Raw genomic sequence first — 21,615 nt, 5'->3', positions numbered from 1 at the left:
TTTACGTTTATTTTTCCACCCCGGCACCCCCCCCCCTTCTCTGCGCCCTCAGGCAGCCGCTTGGTCTGCCTTATTATAGCGCCGGCCCTAGATGTAGTTAAATGGCTCAGTGACACATATAGTATCAAATAATACACTGTAGCCTTTAGAACAGTGAAATTTAGCCTCCTGTTCATAAAGTGGCAGTAGATAACGCAGGCTCTAGGGTAAGCTTGTTACTGCTCACAGAAACTGTTCTGTGGTTTCCAGGGTGAGCATTGTGGATCACAACATTACCTAACTAGTAGCATTCACCAGCCTCACCTTGTCTCTGCAAGATCATAGTCACTGGCATGGAGCTGCCTACAAATCATGTTTCCTGCTGGTCACTAGAGACTGAGCACCCAAAATCCATAAAGAGGTAAAAGGAACATATTACAGAATTCTAGCTGTTTAATTATTCTAGATATATATATATATATATATATATATATATATATATATATATATATATATATATATATATATATAATTCAAACATAATAGGATGTGTTATCTTGCATTAGGCTCTAAAATACAGTCTGGTGACAACCCTTCATGCAGTATTCATGCTGTGCAATGATTGTGGTTGGGGGCATGTAAGTTGAAATTCTTTGTATGTTTGACTTCACAAGAGAAATCAGGAAATATTGTTCCCACTGCTTGTTTGTGTATTCATCTTTGGATCTCTTGTTTTATTATTGTTGGTTTATGTATTACAGGCATCTTTTTTTAACACTGTATACAAAGAGGAATAAAATTGAATATATTCTGAGAAACAGGCCATGATGGTGGTGGGGGATAGACTGTGAAACTTACACGAGCAAAAAAAGAGCACATTTGTAGAAACTAGACGGTTGTGTAATAATAAAAGTGTATCTATCATTCCAAAAAAATCACAATCCCTCCTTGGTAAACTGTAGATAAGTTTCCAGTTTACAGCAGCCAGAAACATTAGGGTTTTAGGGTAGATATATTAAGATTAAAGTTTATTTTGTGCCAGAATATTGTGCCTATGTCATTTTAGTTTGCGCCAAATTTATCATCTGGCTTGTTAAATTTGTCCAAATCTGTGATGTTGTTTTAGAAAGTGGTGAAAGGAAGATGTAACACAATGTGCCACTAAAATGCCTATTTTCCTCACATGGCTTTATACTATTAGAATTTTTATACCACTGTTTATATCACCTTGGAGTTGGTATAGTTTTTGTGCCCCAAAATCTGTCTGATGTATGTTATTACTTAAAGGGATTTTGTCACCAGGTTTCACCCCTGTCAGCTAAACATATGCTGATGTTCAGGGCCTCATCAGGATTCCTAATGTGGGCTTCTAAATGTGATCCGTAGCCTTATTTTGCTAAAAAACAGGTTTTACTAACCTGTCACTCAAAGAAATAAGGTGCCCAAGGGGATGTCAAGGGATGCAAGGTGCCGGCCTCACCCACCGCCGTTCGTGCCCAGCGCCGCCTTTCCAGACTTCTGCACCGCCTCCTAATCCTCTGTGCCCCCTCTCGCTCTCCCTCCATCCCCCCTCCTCCCTCCTCCTTCCTCCCTCCTCCCTCCTCCTGCTGTAAGATCTTGCGCGTGCGCACAGGGCTCTGCCTGATGCGCCCGTGCGGACTTCTCGATTTGGCTTCTTAAAGCGAAGTGTGCATGCACCTGGGTCAACCCAGGTATGACCTGCACTCTGGCGCCAGCCTCTCAGAGCCCTGTGCGCACGCGCGATATCTTACAGCAGGAGGAGAGGGGAGGGATGGAGAGCGAGAGGCGGCACAGAGGATTAGGAGGCGGTGCAGAAGTCTAGAAAGGCGGTGCTGGGCACGAACGGCGGTGGGTGTGGCCGGCACCTTGCATCCCTTGACTTTCCCTTGGGCACCTTATTTCTTTGAGTGACAGGTTAGTAAAACCTGTTTTTTAGCAAAATAAGGCTACGGATCACATTTAGAAGCCCACATTAGGAATCCTGATGAGGCCCTGAACATCAGCATATGTTTAGCTGACAGGGGTGAAACCTGGTGACAGAATCCCTTTAAAATAAAAGAAGATTATTAGCAGTCATGGTAAGTGCCAGGGATTCCTTTCTACCAAATTTGCGCCTAAACAAGGTACAGAAATAAGACTACACAAAAGTTTGGTGCAAAAGTTGGCAAAAAAAAACCTTTGGGGGTCATTAATCAAAGACCAGGGTTTTACGTTGTTCTTTGATATCCTCTGAGCTGCCGGAGGATGCCAGGAAACTTTGTGTAAATGTTAGAGAAATTACCAGGGCTGACGGCCCCACCTCTGTTACGCACTCACCCTGAAAATACCATTTGGGTCTAAATTTAGACACGGCGGTGTTTAAAAAAATGGGGAAAAAAATCTTTGTGGAGTTAGATTGAAAAAAAAAAAAAAAACACAATTCAGCCAAGGTATTTGGGGTTTTGACATCACTGCGTTCACTGTGCACTAAAAGTGACATGAACTTCTTATTCTGCTGCTCAATACGAATACAGCGATACCAAACTTATATACAGTGGATATAAAAAGTCTACACACCCCTGTTAAAATGTCAGGTTTCTGTGATGTAAAAACTTTAATCTTCTTCTGGTGAAGCCATTCCTTTGTTGATTTGGATGTATGCTTTGGGTCGTTGTCATGCTGAAAGATAAAGTTACTCTTCATGTTCAGCTTTCAAGCAGAAGCCTGAATGTTTTGTGCCAATATTGACTGGTATTTGGAACTGTTCATAATTCCCTCTAGCTTAACTAAGGTCCTAGTTCCAGCTGAAGAAAAACAGCCCCAAAGCATGATGCTGCCACCACCATGCTTCACTGTGGGTATGGTGTTCTTTTGGTGATATGCAGTGTTGTTTTTGGGCCAAACATATCTTTTGGAATTATGGCCAAAAAGTTCAACCTTGGTTTCATCAGACCATAACACCTTTTCCCACATGGTTTGGGAGACTTCAGATGTGTTTTTGCAAAATGTAGCCTGGCTTGGATGTTTTTATTCGTAAGAAAATGCTTTCATCTTGCCACTCTACCCCATAGCCCAGACATATGAAGAATACGGGAGATTGTTGTTACAGCCAGATATTCCTGCAGCTCCTTTAATGTTGCTGTAGGCCTCTTAGTAGCCTCCCAGACCAGTTTTCTTCTCGTCTTTTCATCAATTTTGGAGGGACGTCCAGTTCTTGGTAATGTCACTGTTGTGCCATATTTTCTTCACTTGATGATGACTGTCTTCACTGTGTTCCATGGTATATCTAATGCCTTGGAAATTCTTTTGTACCCTTCTCCTTACTGATACCTTTTAACAATGAGATCCCTCTGATGCTTTGGAAACTCTCTGTGGACCATGGCATTTGCTGTGGGATGCGACTAAGAAAATTTCAGGAAAGACCAACTAGAGCAGCAGAACTTTATTTGGGGTTAATCAGAAGCACTTTAAATTATGGCAGGTATATGCTGACTACTATTTAACATAATTTTGAATGTAATTGCTTAATTCTGAACACAGCTACATCCCCAGTTATAAGGGTGTGCACACTTATGCAACCACATTATTTTAGTTTTTTTTGTTTTCTTCCCTCCACCTAAAAGATTTCAGTTTGTTTTTCAATTGAGTGGTACAGTTTATAGATCACATTAACCCCTTAAGGACTTATGACGTACCGGTACGGCATGTTTCCCGAGTCCTTAAGGACCCATGACGTATCGGTACGTCATAACTTTAAAACTAGATTGCGGCGGGGGTTAATAGGAACAGGATGTACGCTAAAATCATTCAGCGGGCATCCTGCCACAACGCTGGAGGGGTCATGTGACCCCCCGTATCGGCGATCGCCGCAAACCGCAGGTCAATTAGTATTGGAATGCATTATAAAGGGGATTAGACCCTCAAAAGTTCAAGTCCCAAAATGGGACAAAAAATAAAGTGAAAAAAAAAGTTGAAAAAAGAAAGTTTTCCCCCAAAAAAATTTAAAGTTTCAAGTAAAAATAAACAAAAACGTCATTTTCCCCAAATAAAGTAAAAGAAAATTGGTAAAAGATAGGGGGGAAAAAAAAGTATACATATTAGGTATAACTGTGCTAAATAAACAATTTTTTTGTCACCTTACATCACAAAAAGTACAACAGCAAGCGATCAAAAAGGCGTTTGCCCACCAAAATAGTACCAATCTAACCGTCATCTCATCCTGCAAAAAATGAGCCCCTACCTGAGACAATCGCCCAAAAAATAAAAAAACTATGGCTCAGAATATGGAGACACTAAAACATAATTTGTTTTGTTTTAAAAAAGTTGTTATTGTGTAAAACTTACATAAATAAAAAAAAGTATACATATTAGGTATCGCCGCGTCCGTATCGACCGGCTATATAAAAATATCACATGACCTAACCCCTGAGATGAACACCGTAAAAAATAAAAAATAAAAACTGTGCTAAATAAACAATTTTTTGTCACCTTACATCACAAAAAGTGTAATAGCAAGCGAACAAAAAGTCATATGCACCCCAAAATAGTGCCAATCAAACCGTCATCTCATCCCGCAAAAAATGAGACCCTACCTAAGATAATCGCCCAAAACATGATTTTTTTTTTGTTTCAAAAATGATATTATTGTGTAAAACTTACATAAATAAAAACAAAGTATACATATTAGGTATCGCCACATCTGTATCGACCGACTCTATAAAAATATCACATGACCTAACCCCTCAGATGAACACCATTTTTTGTCACCTTACATCACAAAAAGTGTAATAGCAAGCGATCAAAAAGTCACACGCACCCCAAAATAGTGCCAATAAAACCGTCATCTCATCCTGCAAAAATCATACGCTACCCAAGGTAATCACCCAAAAACTGAAAAAATTATGGCTCTCAGATTATGAAAAAACACTAAAACATGATTTTTTTTGCTTCAAAAATGAAATCATTGTGTAAAACTTACATAAATAAAAAGAAAGTATACATTTTAGGTATAGAAGCGTCCGTAATAACTTGCTCTATAAAAATATCACATGACCTAACCCCTCAGGTGAATACTGTAAAAAAATAAAAATAAAAATGGTGTAAAAAAAGCCATTTTTTGTCACCTTAAATCACAAAAAGTGTAATAGCAAGCGATCAAAAAGTCACACGCACCCCAAGATAGTGCCAATAAAACAGTCATCTCATCCCGCAAAAATCATACCCTACCCAAGGTAATCGCCCAAAAACTGAAAAAATGATGGCTCTCAGACTATGAAAACACTAAAACATGATTTTTTTTTGCTTCAAAAAAGGAAATCATTGTGTAAAACTTACATAAATAATGTCACGGACGCTGCGATACCTAATATGTTAACCCTTGCTTTGTAACTGGAAAAAAATTATTAAAATGGAAAATCTGCCAAAAAAGTGAAATTTTGAAATTGTATCTCTATTTTCCATTAATTCTTGTGGAACACCTAAAGGGTTAACAAAGTTTGTAAAATCAGTTTTGAATGTCTTGAGATTTGTCATAGGGTCTCAATACCGGAAAAAAACACCTCCATTTTGTCCCTATTCATTGTCAATGAGGACAAAACGTAACTGAACAGAATGGACTGCTCCAAAATGCATTCCGTTCTCATACTGGAGAGCAAACCACAGCATGCACGGTTTGCTTTCCATCCTGGACCATCATGACCCACAATCCAAGTCAATGGGGACGGATACGTTTTCTCTGACACAATAGAAAATGGATCCATCCCCCATTGACTTTTAATGGAGTTCATGACGGATGTCACGGACGTTCCCGTGACAGGTGGCAGGAGATCGGCGAGACTGGCAATACATGGTTTGATCTGACAGGTTTCCTTGTGGATCAATAGGCGTCTGTGTTGTTTCTGGTAATGGCCACACCCCTTGCCTCAGGTGTTGCTAATGTGGTCATTTAACCTTCCCTATTTATAGTTGCATCTCCCACTATGCTGTGCGGTTTATAGCTTCTGCTTTGAGTTGTCGATTGCTGGTGTGTGGATCTTGGTGGAGTTCCTGGTGCTTCCATTGCTCCTTTGAAGTTAAGTCTTCGTTTCCCTTTTTGTATTTTGTTTGAGTTCTGTGTGTTGTTTTTCCCTGTCATTTGTATTAAGGCCTGAGGGAGACTCCTGTTCGTCCTTCCTCTTGGAGGAACAGGTTGTCTCAGTCCTGACATTAGTCCAGGGTCCTATAGCGTCAGTTAGGATACTAGGTTCCGGTGTATGAACTCACCTACCTCTGGGGTCTGTTCATACTGGTAGTTAGTCAGGACTTTGATTAGGGTTTTATTAGGAAGTGCCCATCTCCTTTCCCTAGTTCCCAGGCCTTATTCCCTCACCCCTTTCCCTCCTATGTTCGATGTGGTGTTCCCTCCCCCACCTGAACGTGACAATGGATCTGTCTTGGGTATTTTAAAGATAATACAACCGGATCCATTCATAACGGATGCAGATGGTTGTATTATCAGTAATGGAAGCGTTTTTGCTGAGCCCTGCCAGATCCAGCATCTTACATTTAGACTGGAGCTGGATGCGTCAAAGTTATGAAGAAGCCAGCGCCTCTACATAACTTCAGCGGATCACCACCAGCGCAGGAGCTTAATAAATGATCCCCTTAGAGCTTTAAAGCGTTTTATGGGACATATTAACTTAACTTTTGAACTCTCACTGTGGCTTCTTAAGTATCTTCTAAATATACTTCCCTCTCTGAAGTAGCTGAAATCAATGACTCAAACCTAGTCACATGTAGCGCCTCTCCTCCAAAATCCAACATCTGCAGAAGTAATGTCCATCTGCCTGAACAGAATAAGATATGCCATGGGTCCAGTGCATTGGGCTGCAACTCTTCTTTCTTTGGAGTGGGCAGGAGAAATCCTCGAAATGGACGTTATGGGGGCAGTGCTATGGATCATTGGTGGAGACATAAATACAGGAACCTGAGCAGAACTGAAGAAAACAATACCGGAGTGTAGACAAGACAACAGGTGTTGTACAGAGAGCTGTAAAACAGGGATCGCTGCTGTAAAAGGCATTTGTGGAAGATTGGTGCTACAGTGCAGTATTAGCAGTTGTATATTGTGGTTGGAAAACCACTTTAAATATTCCTTGCAGAGAAATCTGTACAATAAAAATAGGCATATATTTTCCTAATGTCTGCTATCTTTCTCTCAGCCAACAGGTATGGTCAGATATTACCCATGCATATTAATGTGTTTTAAAAAGACAATATAAACTGTTATGCATTAAATAAGGGGTCTCGCTGGATATATGGGCACATATAAAAAAAATGTCCATTTGAAATACATTACATGCAATACACAAGTAACACACTCACTGTCCCTGAGCTTCACCTCAGCCGGCTACCATCGGGAATTACGCCAAAAGCTCCCCTAGTGATGAGAACAGTGGGATCAGAGAGCTTTTACTTATTTTTTTGTGGCATTCTAATCAATTTTCAGAAGTAAATTTCACATGGTTCTTAATGCAGACCTTTTCTGCCCATATATCCCCCATCCAATCCCTCAGTCATCACAGAGCAGACAAAAGAAATGCCTCTCCTCTCCACCTCCAGGACTGCCACCACTCTGGCTCCTCATACAGCGCAGCGCTGTGCACACTACATCCTGAAGCTTTATGCTGTGAGGATAAAGAGGACCAAGGAGCAGTGAGGTACCATGCTCACTGCCTCAGGGACCACGGATTTAATACCCCTGGCATTAAACGGTGCAAGTTGTATGCAATTCATTATGTAACATTAGATTTCATTCTTTCCTAGTGTCAAGGCTTCTTTACTCTGTGGACCATCAAACTCCCCCATCCGGCCACAGGCAGTCTCCTTTACCTCAGGTCCTTGGGGTGTAGATGTTAAGTCAAATGTTCTGTACACGAAAAAGCGGGAGGCCTTCCTTCGATGGCAAAATGAACACAGACAGAGAGAGCAGGCAGCTCTCCAGCCTGGTAAGTATTCAATGATAAGGCCAAGCAACGTGGATTTTAGCTTTTGCCCTGATTAAGGGCTCATGCACACGACCATATGTATTTTGCGGTCCGCAAAAAGTGGATCCGCCAAAAATATGTATGACGTCCGTGTGCATTCTGTATTTTGTGGAACAGAACAGCTGGCCCCTAATAGAACAGTACTATCCTTATCCGTGATACAGACAATAATGGGACAATGGGATTTTTTTGCAGAACAGACATACAGAAACGGAGTGCACATAGGGTAACTTCAGTTGTTTTTTTTTTTGCGGACTCATTGAAATGAATGGTTCTCCATACGGTCCGCAAAATAAAACGGAACGGGCACGGAAAGAAAATATGTTTGTGTGCATGAGCCCTAAAGTCATTTTACAAGGGCCAATAATCAAGTGAATATTCATTCCCTGTCATTGCCCTGTGTAAGTATGTCCAGTAATCACCCAACAGATGAGCAAACTCTTCTTTGTCGGTTATCGGATCTTTTATGTGAACATAAAAATCATAATTTGTTGGCAACACAAATCAGAGGGTATTTTTAGGGTATTTTTCCATGTAGTTTTTTTGTTCGACATGGATTTGGCAACCAAAAACTGCGCCGAAAGGCTTGCAAATCATCTCTGTTGATGTCAATGAGAAAACTGCTTGTTAATTTACACAGCACTATTTTTTGAGCTTCCTGACCAAGTGATTTTCCATTTTTTTTTTTTTTACTCACTATCTTTCCACAGCCATACTTTTTTTTTTAATGTTATTATATATATCATCCACATGAAGGCTTTTTTATTCGCAGGATGTTGACCTTTTTATTGGCACCATTTAATATTGCTTATGATGTACTGGGAAGCTGGAAAAAAAATCCAAATGGGGTAGAACTGGGAAAAAAGGCAATTCCAACACAGTTTTACTGGTTTCATTTTTAGTGTTCCCTAGGTGGTAAAACTGACATATTAACTTCACTCTCTATTACAGCGATACCAAATTTTTATAGATTTTCTTGTGTCTAAACTTTTTTTTGTTGCATTGCCATATTCTGCCCCCCTATAGCTTTTTCATATTTACATCCACAAAGCTGTGTGAGGGCTCATTTTTTGTGGGGGTAATCTGTATTTTTGTATACAGATACATTTTATTGAATTGTTCACTGACTGTACTAAATTTTTAATTACATGCATTTACAAAAGTATTCAGATCCAGATGCTGGTTTAAAAAAATGTAGAATATGTTTTGTAACACAACCCCTTTAACATTGTAGCCTATGGGGGATTCACTGTGTTCAGGGCTCCATAGGAACCTTGCTGTGGCAGGCCTCAGAGCCTTCAGAAGGCCGACCGAGGCTGCCAAACGGCTCCCTCGATCTTAGTGTGGGGGAGCCGTTTGGGCCCTGGGAGTGCAGTGCTCTTGGGATTTCACCTCTCAGATGCTGTGGTCACAAATGACCATGGTACATGAGGGGTTAAAAGTCAGTGATAAGCATTATCGCGGATCACAGACAATGCCTACAGGTATCTGCTTTGTAAAACAGCAGGCATCTGGCAGTTATGGTGCCCCTTCAGCTTCTGAGCAGACACCATCTTTAAACACATGACATTCGCTGTGCATTTCCAAGGAATGTCGGGAAGGGGTTAAAAATTGCAGCATGGAAAAAAAGAAGGGACATATTCATTCACACGTAAGAAAAAAAAACCTGCATCAATAAATGTGGCAAAAACCACACCAAAAATTGTGGTTTGATCATTATTTCATGCTGATTTTTCCCCCCAAAAAATGTGAATGAAACATTTACCTAATTTGAGGCCACTGAAACACAAACATGCTGTTATGCAGCTGCATTTTAGGTTTCGAAACCTGCCCATAGCAAACCCATCGGTCCCTGTAAAACAGGCATCCTCAAACTGCAGCCCTCCAGCTGTTGCAAAACTACAACTCCCAGCATGCCCGAACAGCCTACAGGTATCAGCCTACAGCAGGGCATTGTGGGAGTTGTAGTTTTACAACAGCTGGAGGGCCGCAGTTTGAGAATGCCTGCTGTAAAAGAAAGTAAATGAAATTCAAAATGACCAGAAGAGTCCCAGACTCTTCTCCAGTGGCACAGGGCGCTTTTGTACACTGCACCGTTTAAGCAGAGGATGTTGCACCTTGCTTCACTGCACGTGCACTGCACATAGGGCACACGTACAGTGAAGAGAGTTGCACCATCCTTGGTTTCATGTGCCCAATGCCTCTGGAGAAGACGCAGCCCCAGACTGTTCTTCTGGTAAGTTTGAATTTCATTTATGTTATAAAGCAGATGTGGATCCAATGTGCTGAATAGATAGGGTGTTATCTAAGTAGCCAGGCAGTTACTTCTTAAAGTAGTCTCTGTTCAGCAGACTGCTGACTCAAGAGAATCAAGAGACACTAGTGCGAGACACCAAGGAGTCAGGCAAAAAATTGCAGTAAGGATCATGCTGAGGTCAGGCCAGCCAGAGTCTGCAATCCGAAATCAGTCCAAGGGTCAAGGCTGGTGGCTCAGGGTCAATACAGAGATTAGGCAGAGGTCAAGTCAGACAGGAAAGGGTCATATCTGGTGACAGACAGAAGTCTGTGCATGGGACAGTGAACGGACAAGTAATGCACCTATGCAGAAAATGACAACTAGAACATATTGCTTAGGCATCTATCTACAGGGAAAGGTGCCTTAAATACCCTGTGGTGGCCATCAATAGGCTGGGGAGAATTTAGATGCGTGCACTGGCCCTTTAAAGGTCACAGAGAAAGCAGCACATCCTATGGGCATAGAGAGGATAGGGCAGGCAAAAAGCAGGCCCCAGCGTGCATGGAATTAATGGAGCAGCGCTCCCCAGCAGCTGTGCCCACTGGGAAAAAACAGAGGGACGCCGGACTGCTGGTGAACCAGAGCAGGGGGGCACACCCGTTGGGGAGAGGTAATGCCTGCTGGTACAGACCACCAGTGTAAAAATTTTGTTTCATTTGCAAGATTGGATGGGTTTGCGATGGGCAGGTTTAGGAGCATAAACCCTAGTTGCATAAGGACATGCTGGTGGCTTAATGGCTCTAAAACAAGTGCTGTTGATTCTATCTAGATTTGATGTGAATGCAGCTTTAACGAACAGTGAACTAACAGTCTCATAGTTGCTTGCTAAAGCCATCACTCACAGCAATTGGTAGGGACTGTGAAGCAGCTCATACCGAGCATGAGGCTCTGGAGCCTGCAGGCCCTCCCCTGGTGCCCTTGTGGGAGTAATGCTGTAACGGATCTCCTGGCACCCTGACCGGGTACCTCCGTCGATGAATGCTCCTAGTGCTTCCCGAGGACTCCAAGCACTCCACTTGACACCATAAGCACTGCAGACCCCACGAACCGCCGAAGCTTGGTTGAGGTATCACCGTCTCCTACCCACCCTGGACCTACGACAAGGCTCCAGGCTCCAGTGGGTGAACCTCTCCTAAATCCAGGGAGCAGGAACAGCTCTTACAAGAGCTAGGAGTTATAGCCAGGGGAGTATACATGAGACGAGGCTCTATGTTGAATGTAAAACAGGAACTCTTTATTGAACACACAAGCATTGACTTATATGCACATTTTACAACAAGGGTACCACCCCCGTGGACCTGGTTGGGAACTGAGGACATGACATAGCAGCCAATCCTTTACAGTTTAAACACAAAAACTAACCCTATTCAACAAACACAATGGCATTGTCTGTGACGCAATTAACAAACACAACATGCAAGCAGACATCTTCACCCCCTCCATAATTAATGAATAGGGACAGTGGAGACACATGTGATGGGATTATCTCCTGAGTGTATCATATGGTGATCTACTCATCTAGGAGTCGGTTGCTATTATAATCAACTATCTTAATCCCATCACTAACACAATCAGTGGGAATCTCAGTGCAGAGTTAACCCTTTTTGTGTTGCTGAATCCACACCATGCCTTTTTCCTGGGCAATAGGAAATATGTGGCATATAAATTACACACATAAATCAGGGTTCATAGTTCCTTGTAACCCCAAAAGGTCTTAGGGGGTCACCATAGTTCTTGGTCCATAGTCTGTAGGAAGGAGGCTGGCCCTCAGGCTTCTCCAGCAGCCCCAGTGACGGTTCAGTCCGTCACATTTCTCCCCTCCCAACAGTAGACTAACCAGGTACCTGACCTCCTGTCGGTCGGTGCCTGACTTAGTCGAGTAGCCCACCCATAAACAAACACTGGTCCTGTTGAACTCTGGGGCCTGGCTCTGTTCTGTATGTCCGCAGCTGTTGAGTGGGCATCTGCTACTCCTTGCTTCATTGTTGTTCTCTAGCTTGGAGCTGTAGGTACTTGGTGGGAAGAGGCCGACTGCGCTCTGCCCAGATGCCAGCTCTTCCGCTGGGGTAGCCAGTGGGGAGTCAGACTCTGGACAAGAGGATAGGGGAGGGCAGAGGCCGACTGCGCTCTGCCTAGATGCCAGCTCTTCTGCTGGGGTAGCCTGTGGGGCGTCCGGCTCTGGAGAAGAGGATAAGGGAGGGCAGAACCCAACTGCACTCTGCCCAGATGCCAGCTCTTCCGCTGGGATGGGGTCAGGGAATTCTGCCCCAGGACCTTGTTGCAGATCAGCTGTGGAGAGGAGGGATCGTTTACCCCCTCCTCCTGGCATTCCTGCGGGGTTGGTGGGGGATCCGTACCGGCCGTCCAGCATCCCGGTAGGCCTGGTGCAGAGACTGCGGTCCCATCTGCACCATCGGAGTTAGGGGTGCTGTCCCCCTGTGGTTGGGGAGAGAGACCTATTGTCTCCTCTCCCTTCAAGGTACACTGCTGCTGGGGAATGGAGACGATGCTCTCCTCTCCCTGCAAAACATACTGCCGCTGGGGAGCAGGACTCACTGTCCCTACTCCCTGAAACTCTGGCTGCCGTTGGGGATCTGGGCCGACTGCCCAGCATCCCTGTAGGGCCGGTGGAGAGATCTCGGTCCCATCTCCACCTGCCATATGGGGTTCCCCCCAGGACCAGTCTATGAGGTCCCCTACCTCTGTAGCTGGTACTGAAGCAGGGGATACTTCAGTCGGGTCTTCCCAGCTGTAGGGTTGTAGGTCTGGGACTGCCACCCAGCTCTCTGGCAGTGTATATTGGGGCCGAATTGAGCTGAAGAAGTATTGGTAGTCCTGCTCCAGCTCCCACTCCTTTGTCACTAGAGATGTCAGGTCTTGTCTGACCTCTCTCGCTGTAGCCCAATCATGCATAGCCTCCCTGTAGTCATAGATATCCCAGAACCGGGACTCTCCAGCATCTCCGAACTCCAGTTCTGTGAAGGTCTCAAACAACAGGCCAGGGCCATCATAATCCTCACCCTCTGGTCTGTCGTGCTCAGCCATCCAGGGGGAGTGCCAAATCACATACCACCAGAGTGCCTGGTAGGCGTAGTCTAGCCGAAGCTCCTTCCATACCAGGCTCTCGAGTTCTGCCACCCACTCATCCAGGGGCTGCTTTCCCAGAAGGGGCATTCGCAGGGCCACTCTCATCCGCAACTGCTGCTCCTCACTGGGGAGACTCTCGCCCCGCCGACGCTGTACATCTTCCAGAGCCTCGTACCAGACGCCTTTCCGGACTGCATCCCTCCAGTCTGGGTCATCCTCCTCCTCGTAGTAGAATGCTGTTCGAAGACTAGCCGATTCCATCCTGCTGTAGACAGGGGCGCTGTATGGATACTAGCGTTGCCCTCAATATACTCCACCAACGGTGTCTCCGAGCTGCTCCTCCTCGTACTAGGACGCCATTCCACTGCTGCCACCAATGTAGCGGATCTCCTAGCACCCCGACCGGGTACCTCCGTCGATGAATGTTCCTAGTGCTTCCCGAGGACTCCAAGCACTCCACTTGACACCGTAAGCACTGCAGACCCCACGAACCGCCAAAGCTTGGTTGAGGTCTCACCGTCTCCTACCCACCCTGGACCTACGACAAGGCTCCAGGCTCCAGTGGGTGAACCTCTCCTAAATCCAGAGAGCAGGAACAGCTCTTACAAGAGCTAGGAGTTATAGCCAGGGGAGTATACAGCGTATAGCAATCCCCATACACATGAGACGAGGCTCTATGTTGAATGTAAAACAGGAACTCTTTATTGAACACACAAGCATTGACTTATATACACATTTCACAACAAGGGTACCACCCCCGTGGACCTGGTTTGGAACTGAGGACATGTCATAGCAGCCAATTCTTTACAGTTTAAACACAAAAACTAACCCTATTCAACAAACACAATGGCATTGTCTGTGATGCAATTAACAAACACAACATGCAAGCAGACATCTTCATCCCCTCCATAATGAATGAATAGGGACAGTGGAGACACATGTGATGGGATTATCTCCTGAGTGTATCATATGGTGATCTACTCATCTAGGAGTCGGTTGCTATTATAATCAACTATCTTAATCCCATCACTAACACAATCAGTGGGAGTCTCAGTGCAGAGTTAACCCTTTTTGTGTTGCTGAATCCACACCATGCCTTTTTACTGGGCAATAGGAAATATGTGGCATATAAATTACACACATAAATCAGGGTTCATAGTTCCTTGTAACCCCAAAAGGTCTTAGGGGGTCACCATAGTTCTCGGTCCATAGTCTGTAGGAAGGAGGCTGGCCCTCAGGCTTCTCCAGCAGCCCCAGTGACGGTTCAGTCCGTCACATTTCTCCCCTCCCAACAGTAGACTAACCAGGTACCTGACCTCCTGTCAGTTGGTGCCTGAGTTAGTCGAGTAGCCCACCCATAAACAAACACTGGTCCTGTTGAACTCTGGGGCCTGGCTCTGTTCTGTATGTCCGCAGCTGTTGAGTGGGCATCTGCTACTCCTTGCTTCATTGTTGTTCTCTAGCTTGGAGCTGTAGGTACTTGGTGGGCAGAGGCCGACTGCGCTCTGCCCAGATGCCAGCTCTTCCGCTGGGGTAGCCAGTGGGGAGTCAGACTCTGGACAAGAGGATAGGGGAGGGCAGAGGCCGACTGCGCTCTGCCCAGATGCCAGCTCTTCTGCTGGGGTAGCCTGTGGGGCGTCCGGCTCTGGAGAAGAGGATAAGGGAGGGCAGAACCCAACTGCACTCTGCCCAGATGCCAGCTCTTCCGCTGGGATGGGGTCAGGGAATTCTGCCCCAGGACCTTGTTGCAGATCAGCTGTGGAGAGGAGGGATCGTTTACCTCCTCCTCCTGGCATTCCTGCGGGGTTGGTGGGGGATCCGTACCGGCCGTCCAGCATCCCGGTAGGCCTGGTGCAGAGACTGCGGTCCCATCTGCACCATCGGAGTTAGGAGTGCTGTCCCCCTGTGGTTGGGGAGAGAGACCTATTGTCTCCTCTCCCTTCAAGGTACACTGCTGCTGGGGAATGGAGACGATGCTCTCCTCTCCCTGCAAAACATACTGCCGCTGGGGAGCAGGACTCACTGTCCCTACTCCCTGAAACTCTGGCTGCCGTTGGGAGTCGGCTGCTATTATAATCAACTATCTTAATCCCATCACTAACACAATCAGTGGGAGTCTCAGTGCAGAGTTAACCCTTTTTGTGTTGCTGAATCCACACCATGCCTTTTAACTGGACAATAGGAAATATGTGGCATATAAATTACACACATAAATCAGGGTTCATAGTTCCTTGTAACCCCAAAAGGTCTTAGGGGGTCTCCATAGTTCTCGGTCCATAGTCTGTAGGAAGGAGGCTAGCCCTCAGGCTTCCCCAGCAGCCTCAGTGACGGTTCAGTCCGTCACAAATGCCCCTGGCCTTCAAAGCAATTTTTTTTAGCAGTGCATTCATAAAAGCAGTGGCAAAGGTATGTATTACCTCCTATCCTCTGCCCAGGGGCATATACAGATCTCATAGGGCCCCATATCAAAACATAGTATCCCCACCCCTCAATGAGTTGTATGCCAAATTTTTGTGAGGGAAGTTGTGCTTTATCTCAGCTGCTATACTTGACTTCTATGTTGGAAAAAGCAGAATAGTTTTTTCTGAACACTATAGTGACAACTGGCATAAATACATTGACAAATCTACCTCTTACAGCTGCCTGCAACCACCACTAGGGGGAGCTCAGTGCATAGGAAGGTATACAGTTACCAATTAACTTAAAGAGGACCTTTCATTGGTTTGAGTATTCTAAACTGGTATACCTACCAGATAGGTGAACACCTCCATATGTAAAAAATAAATAAAATGCCACTCGTTGGGGATGCTGTGCACCCCACTATTTTTGGTGCCTCATATGTTAATTTCCACCATCAGTACAGGGAGGAGGAGATGCCAGGGTTTCTCAATGGCCGTCTCCTTCTCCCTGCCTGTGACGCCGTCCAATCACAACGGAGCACCTCACAGCAAGGGAAAAGGTGAGCTGTTTTTTCTCCCTGGCTGTGATGCGCTCCACTGCAATTGGACAGCATCACAGGCAGGGAGAAGGAGACTCTAACATAGTAACATAGTACATAAGGCCTAAAAAAGACATTTGTCCACCCAGTTCGGCCTGTGATCCTGCAAGTTGATCCAGAGGAAGGAAAAAAAAAAAACCCTGTGAGGTAGAAGCCAATTTACCTCACTTTAGGGGAATAAAAAATTCCTTCCCGACTCCAATCAGAATAACTCCCTGGATCAACGACCCCTCTCTAGTAGCTATAGCCTGTAATATTATTACACTCCAGAAAGACTCTCATTGAGAAACCCTGGCGTCCCCTCCTCCCTGTACCGATGGTGGAAATGAGCATATAAGGCATCAAAAATAGCGGAGTGCACAGCGTCCCACAGAGTGGCATTTACATATGGAGGCTGTCACGGGGTTCCGAAGGTGCACTCGGTCCCTCATTGCCCGCAGAACTGTTGCTTAGCTTTTGGAATGAGGTTCTGTGTTTGACCTCATTCCCAGGGCGGCTTTACTAGCAGGGTGGCTTCCTTGATCCTAGTCTGCCTTGAGCGCCGAGCTGATCACTCGGTGCTCGACTGGTTGGTCTGTCGGTCATGTGATGCTGGCCACGTCACATGACCCTCACTCCCCACTATAAATACAGGCAGCCTGCTGGCTACAGGTTGCCTGTTAATTTCTAGGTTCCTGGCTATTTGTTGGACTACTGAATTTTTACCTGATCCTGTTCCCTGACGATCCTCTGCCTGCTCCTCCTGTACTGCGCATACATCCTGGTATTGTGACCTCGGCTCCCACCTGACTACTCTCTTAGGACTCCTCTTGTACTTCGCTACTCTCCTGGTATTTGACCCCGGCTTCTCCTGACCATTCTTTGCTTAATCCGTTGTACTGCGTAGCTCTCTTGGTTCTGACCCGGTCCGTTCATGTTCCGTATTTTGTCTTGTCTGTCTTCCCTGCACATATCCTAAGTTAGGGATTGCCGTCCAGTTGTCCCCTGTCATCAGGACTCGTGAGGCAAGTAGGCAGGGCCAGGGGTGAGGGTGGAGCGCAGTGGTCACTACCCTTCCCCCTGTGTGTGTGTGTGGACGTGACCGTTACAGATTAACAGGCCCAATAACCACTGTATCATGAATCCTCTTACTACCCTGACTGACCATGTCTCTAACTTGACACAGAGGGTGCAGGAGCTAGGAGAGAAACTCAGTTCTTGTGAGTTAGGGCAAGGTTCTTCCACTCCTCTGTCCTCCAGTCCATATTTTGAACCCCAGATCAAGCTCCCAGAACCCTTTTCTGGAGACCGGAAGAGGTTTCTCTCCTTTAAGGAGAATTGCAAACTCTACTTCCGTTTGCGCCCCGTGTCCTCCGGTCCCGAGAGCCAACGCGTGGGGATTATCATTTCTCTACTACAGGGTGATCCCCAGGACTGGGCATTTTCGTTACCTCCTGGGGCCAGTTTTCTAACTTCTGTGGAGGTTTTTTTTTAAGGCCCTGGGTACCCTCTATGACGAACCAGACAGGGCCCTGGTAGCCGAGACAGCTCTTAGGGCACTGGTTCAGGGCCATCTCCCTGCGGAGGAGTATTGCACCCAATTCAGACGGTGGTGTGTCCCCTCAGGATGGAATGAACCAGCCCTGAAGAGTCAGTTTAGGTCTGGTCTATCTGATAATTTAAAAGATCTATTGGTCAATTACCAAATTCCTGAGACCTTAGAGGAGATGATGACCCTAGTTGTCCGACTTGACAGACGAGTTAGAGAGAGACGACAAGAACGACAGTTCTGTTCTCAGATGGTGGTCCAGCCAGAGGCCTTTTCCAGGGACAACACTGAGGTCTCCACCGAGGAACCCATGCAGGTTGGCATGACCCGGGGTAATCTTCGTCGCAGACGCGGAGAGTGCTTCTACTGTGGAGATCCTGGCCATTGGATCAACAAGTGTCCTAAGAGGGACCTCTCTGACAAGTCTTCTAAAGCAAGACAACCTAAAGACCAGGTACACCCTGATTTTTCTAAAGGTAAGCTTTTGGTACCCAAAACAATTTCTCTGGGGGTTAATAAGTGGCCGGGTAAGGCCTTTATTGACTCCGGTTCAGCGGCCAGCTTTATTGACTTTGAGTTTGCTTGTAAATTGGGTATTCCAATGTTTGCTTTACCTACACCTATCCATGTCATGGCTATTGATGCTACTCCCCTGATTGGTGGTACGGTGAGGTCATGTACCTCTGAAAATTCTCTGTCCGTGGGTGTGTGCCACTCTGAGAGATGTTCTCTTCTAGTCCTGGAGAACCTACCGGTTGAGGTGGTACTAGGGTTGCCTTGGCTCCGTTTACATAACCCCACAATTGATTGGTCCAAAGGAGAGTTGGTGAAATGGGGACCTAAGTGTGACTCATGCTTGTCCGTGGTCCAGGCTGGGGTTTCAGTAAGGTCTAATACATTACCCTCTGTTATTAAGGAATATTCTGATGTGTTCTCGTCCTATACTCCAGAGGTTCTACCCCCCCATAGACCTTATGATTGCGCCATAGAGCTAATTGAGGGTGCCGAATTTCCTAAAGGTCGAATTTATAATCTTTCAGGGCCCGAACGCAAGGCTATAGAGGATTATATTAGCACTCAGCAATGCCCCAGCTGTGTTCCAAAACTTAATGAACGATATTCTTAGGGAGTTCTTAGGTAAATTTATTATTGTCTATCTTGACGACATTTTGATATTCTCTCCTGATTTCGAATCTCATGTGTCCCATGTCAAACAAGTATTAGAGGTGTTGAGGGAGAACCAGCTATCCGCTAAGCAAGAGAAATGTGTCTTTGGTGTACAGGAGATACTGTTTCTAGGGCATGTTTTGACTCCTCACGCCTTTAAGATGGATCCTGGTAAGGTTTTAGCAATTAAGGAATGGCAATGAACCATCCTTAAAGGCTTTACAACGTTTTTTGGGTTTCGCTAATTACTACCGTAACTTTATCATGAATTTTTCTGTAATTGCTAAGCCATTGACCGACCTTACTAAGAAAGGGGGCGGATTTGGAGAATTGGTCTACCAAGGCCATTTCTTCATTTGAAACATTAAAAAAGGCATTTAGTAGCGCTCCCATTCTGATCCAGCCTGATCAGGAGAGACCCTTTATTGTGGAGGTGGATGCGTCCGAGGACGGCGCAGGAGCAGTCCTTTCACAAGGTCCTGCTAGCCTCACTAACCTGAGACCGTGTGCCTTCTTCTCTAGGAAATTCTCTCCCATGGAGAGAAACTACGACATAGGGAATAGGCAGCTGTTGGCCATTAATGGGCATTTGAGGAGTGGAGACATTTTTTGGAGGGGGCATGGTATCGAGTAACTGTTGTCACTGACCATAAAAACCTAATGTTTCTCGAGTCCGCTAAGAGGTTGAATCCCCGACAAGCCCGATGGGCTCTGTTTTTTACCCGTTTTGATTTCTCCATTACGTTCAGGCCGGGAAGTAAAAATGTGAAGGCAGACGCATTATCTCGGAGCTTCCATGCTTTTCAACCCACTGAGACGCCGCCTGAATCCATCCTACCAGCAAACATCTTCTTAGCGGCTCTAACCCAGGATATCTCGGCTCGCATTAAGGCTGAACAACATCTGGCACCGGCATCCACCCCAACAGATAAGTTGTTTGTTCCCGTACAATTTCGTCTCCAGCTGTTGGGTGAGTGTCACGATTCTGCCTTTTGTGGACATCTGGGTATTGAAGGCACTAAGGATCTGGTTTCTAGATCTTATTGGTGGCCCACTCTGACCAGGGATGTCAAGTCCTACGTGTCAGCCTGTGAGGTTTGTGCCAGGTCTAAGACACCTAGGACTCGCCCTGCTGGTAACCTACGTCCCCTACCCATTCCCAGTAGACCCTGGTCCCATATCTCGATGGACTTTATAACTGACCTACCGCTGGCGGAGGGTAAGACTGTGGTTTGGGTAGTGGTCGATAGGTTTAGCAAGATGGTTCATTTCATTTCCCTGTCTAAACTTCCGAATGCTAAAACCCTGGCGTCTATTTTTGTGAGAGAGGTTGTTCGTTTACATGGCATCCCGGAAAATATTGTTTCGGACAGGGGTGTGCAGTTTGTGTCCAAATTCTGGAGGGCCTTCTGTCAAAGATGTAAAATTTAGTTGTCTTTTTCTTCCGCCTACCATCCTGAGAGTAATGGGCAGACTGAACGCCTTAATCAGTCTGTGGAACAATTCCTGAGGTTGTATGTTGCTGATGACCAGCAATTATGGGTCAAATTCCTTCCGTTGGCTGAATTTGCTCTGAATAACCGTGTCAATTCTTCTGCTGGGGTCTCCCCTTTCTTTTGTAACCATAGTTTTCATCCCCGTTTTCATTCTGGGTCATCCGTCTCCTCCTCTAACCCTGAAGCTGATAAACTCTCCTCCGAACTGTGCACAGTTTGGGCCCGGGTTCAATCGAACCTAGAAAAGGCTCAAAGTTCTCAAAAACTCAAGGCCGATAGGAGACGTTCAAGGGGGGTGAACTTTCAGGTTGGGGATAAAGTATGGTTGTCCTCCAAGAATCTATCTCTCAAGGTAGCTTCTAGAAAATTTGCTCCTCGTTTTATTGGTCCATATAAGATCACGGAGGTGATTAACCCGGTATCATTTAGGTTGGAGCTGCCCGAGTCATTCCTCATTCATAATGTGTTCCATAAATCTCTACTTAAAATTTTTTTTGAACCGGTAGTACCATCGAAAGTCTCGCCTCCGCCGGTTCTTGTTAATGATGCTGTCGAGTATGTCGTGTCTAAAATAGTGGATGTCAGGAAGGTGCGTAACTCCTTGCAGTATCTGATTCACTGGAAGGGGTATGGACCTGAAGAGAGATCTTGGGTACCTGCCAGGGAGGTTCATGCTCCTAGACTGGTTCGTAAATTTCATTTAGAACACCCTGTCACGGGGTTCCGAAGGTGCACTCGGTCCCCCATTGCCCGCAGAACTGTTGCTTAGCTTTTGGAATGAGGTTCTGTGTTTGACTTCATTCCCAGGGCGGCTTTACTAGCTGGGTGGCTCCCTGCTCCTAGTCTGCCTTGAGCGCCGAGCTGATCACTCGGTGCTCGACTGGTTGGTCTGTCGGTCATGTGATGCTGGCCACGTCACATGACCCTCACTCCCCACTATAAATACAGGCAGCCTGCTGGCTACAGGTTGCCTGTTAATTTCTAGGTTCCTGGCTATTTGCTGGACTACTGAATTTTTACCTGATCCTGTTCCCTGACGA

General features: G+C 45.6%; 1 protein-coding gene across 1 annotated transcript in view; it reads left to right on the top strand.

Moving 5' to 3' along the window:
* The first annotated feature begins 294 nt into the window (after window positions 1–294).
* C2H19orf71 (chromosome 2 C19orf71 homolog) overlaps window positions 295–21,615 on the top strand; it is a 40,725-nt gene continuing 19,404 nt past the window's right edge. Inside the window, exons 1-2 of the mRNA XM_040420441.1 lie at window positions 295–400; window positions 7,783–7,964. Coding sequence (XP_040276375.1) covers window positions 333–400; window positions 7,783–7,964 — 250 coding nt within the window. The 5' untranslated portion in view covers window positions 295–332. The remainder of the gene's footprint in view (window positions 401–7,782; window positions 7,965–21,615) is intronic.

Source organism: Bufo bufo, chromosome 2, assembly GCF_905171765.1.
Source record: "Bufo bufo chromosome 2, aBufBuf1.1, whole genome shotgun sequence".
In the NCBI taxonomy this organism is placed as follows: domain Eukaryota; kingdom Metazoa; phylum Chordata; class Amphibia; order Anura; family Bufonidae; genus Bufo; species Bufo bufo.
This window is presented reverse-complemented; position numbering and strand designations above follow the sequence as displayed.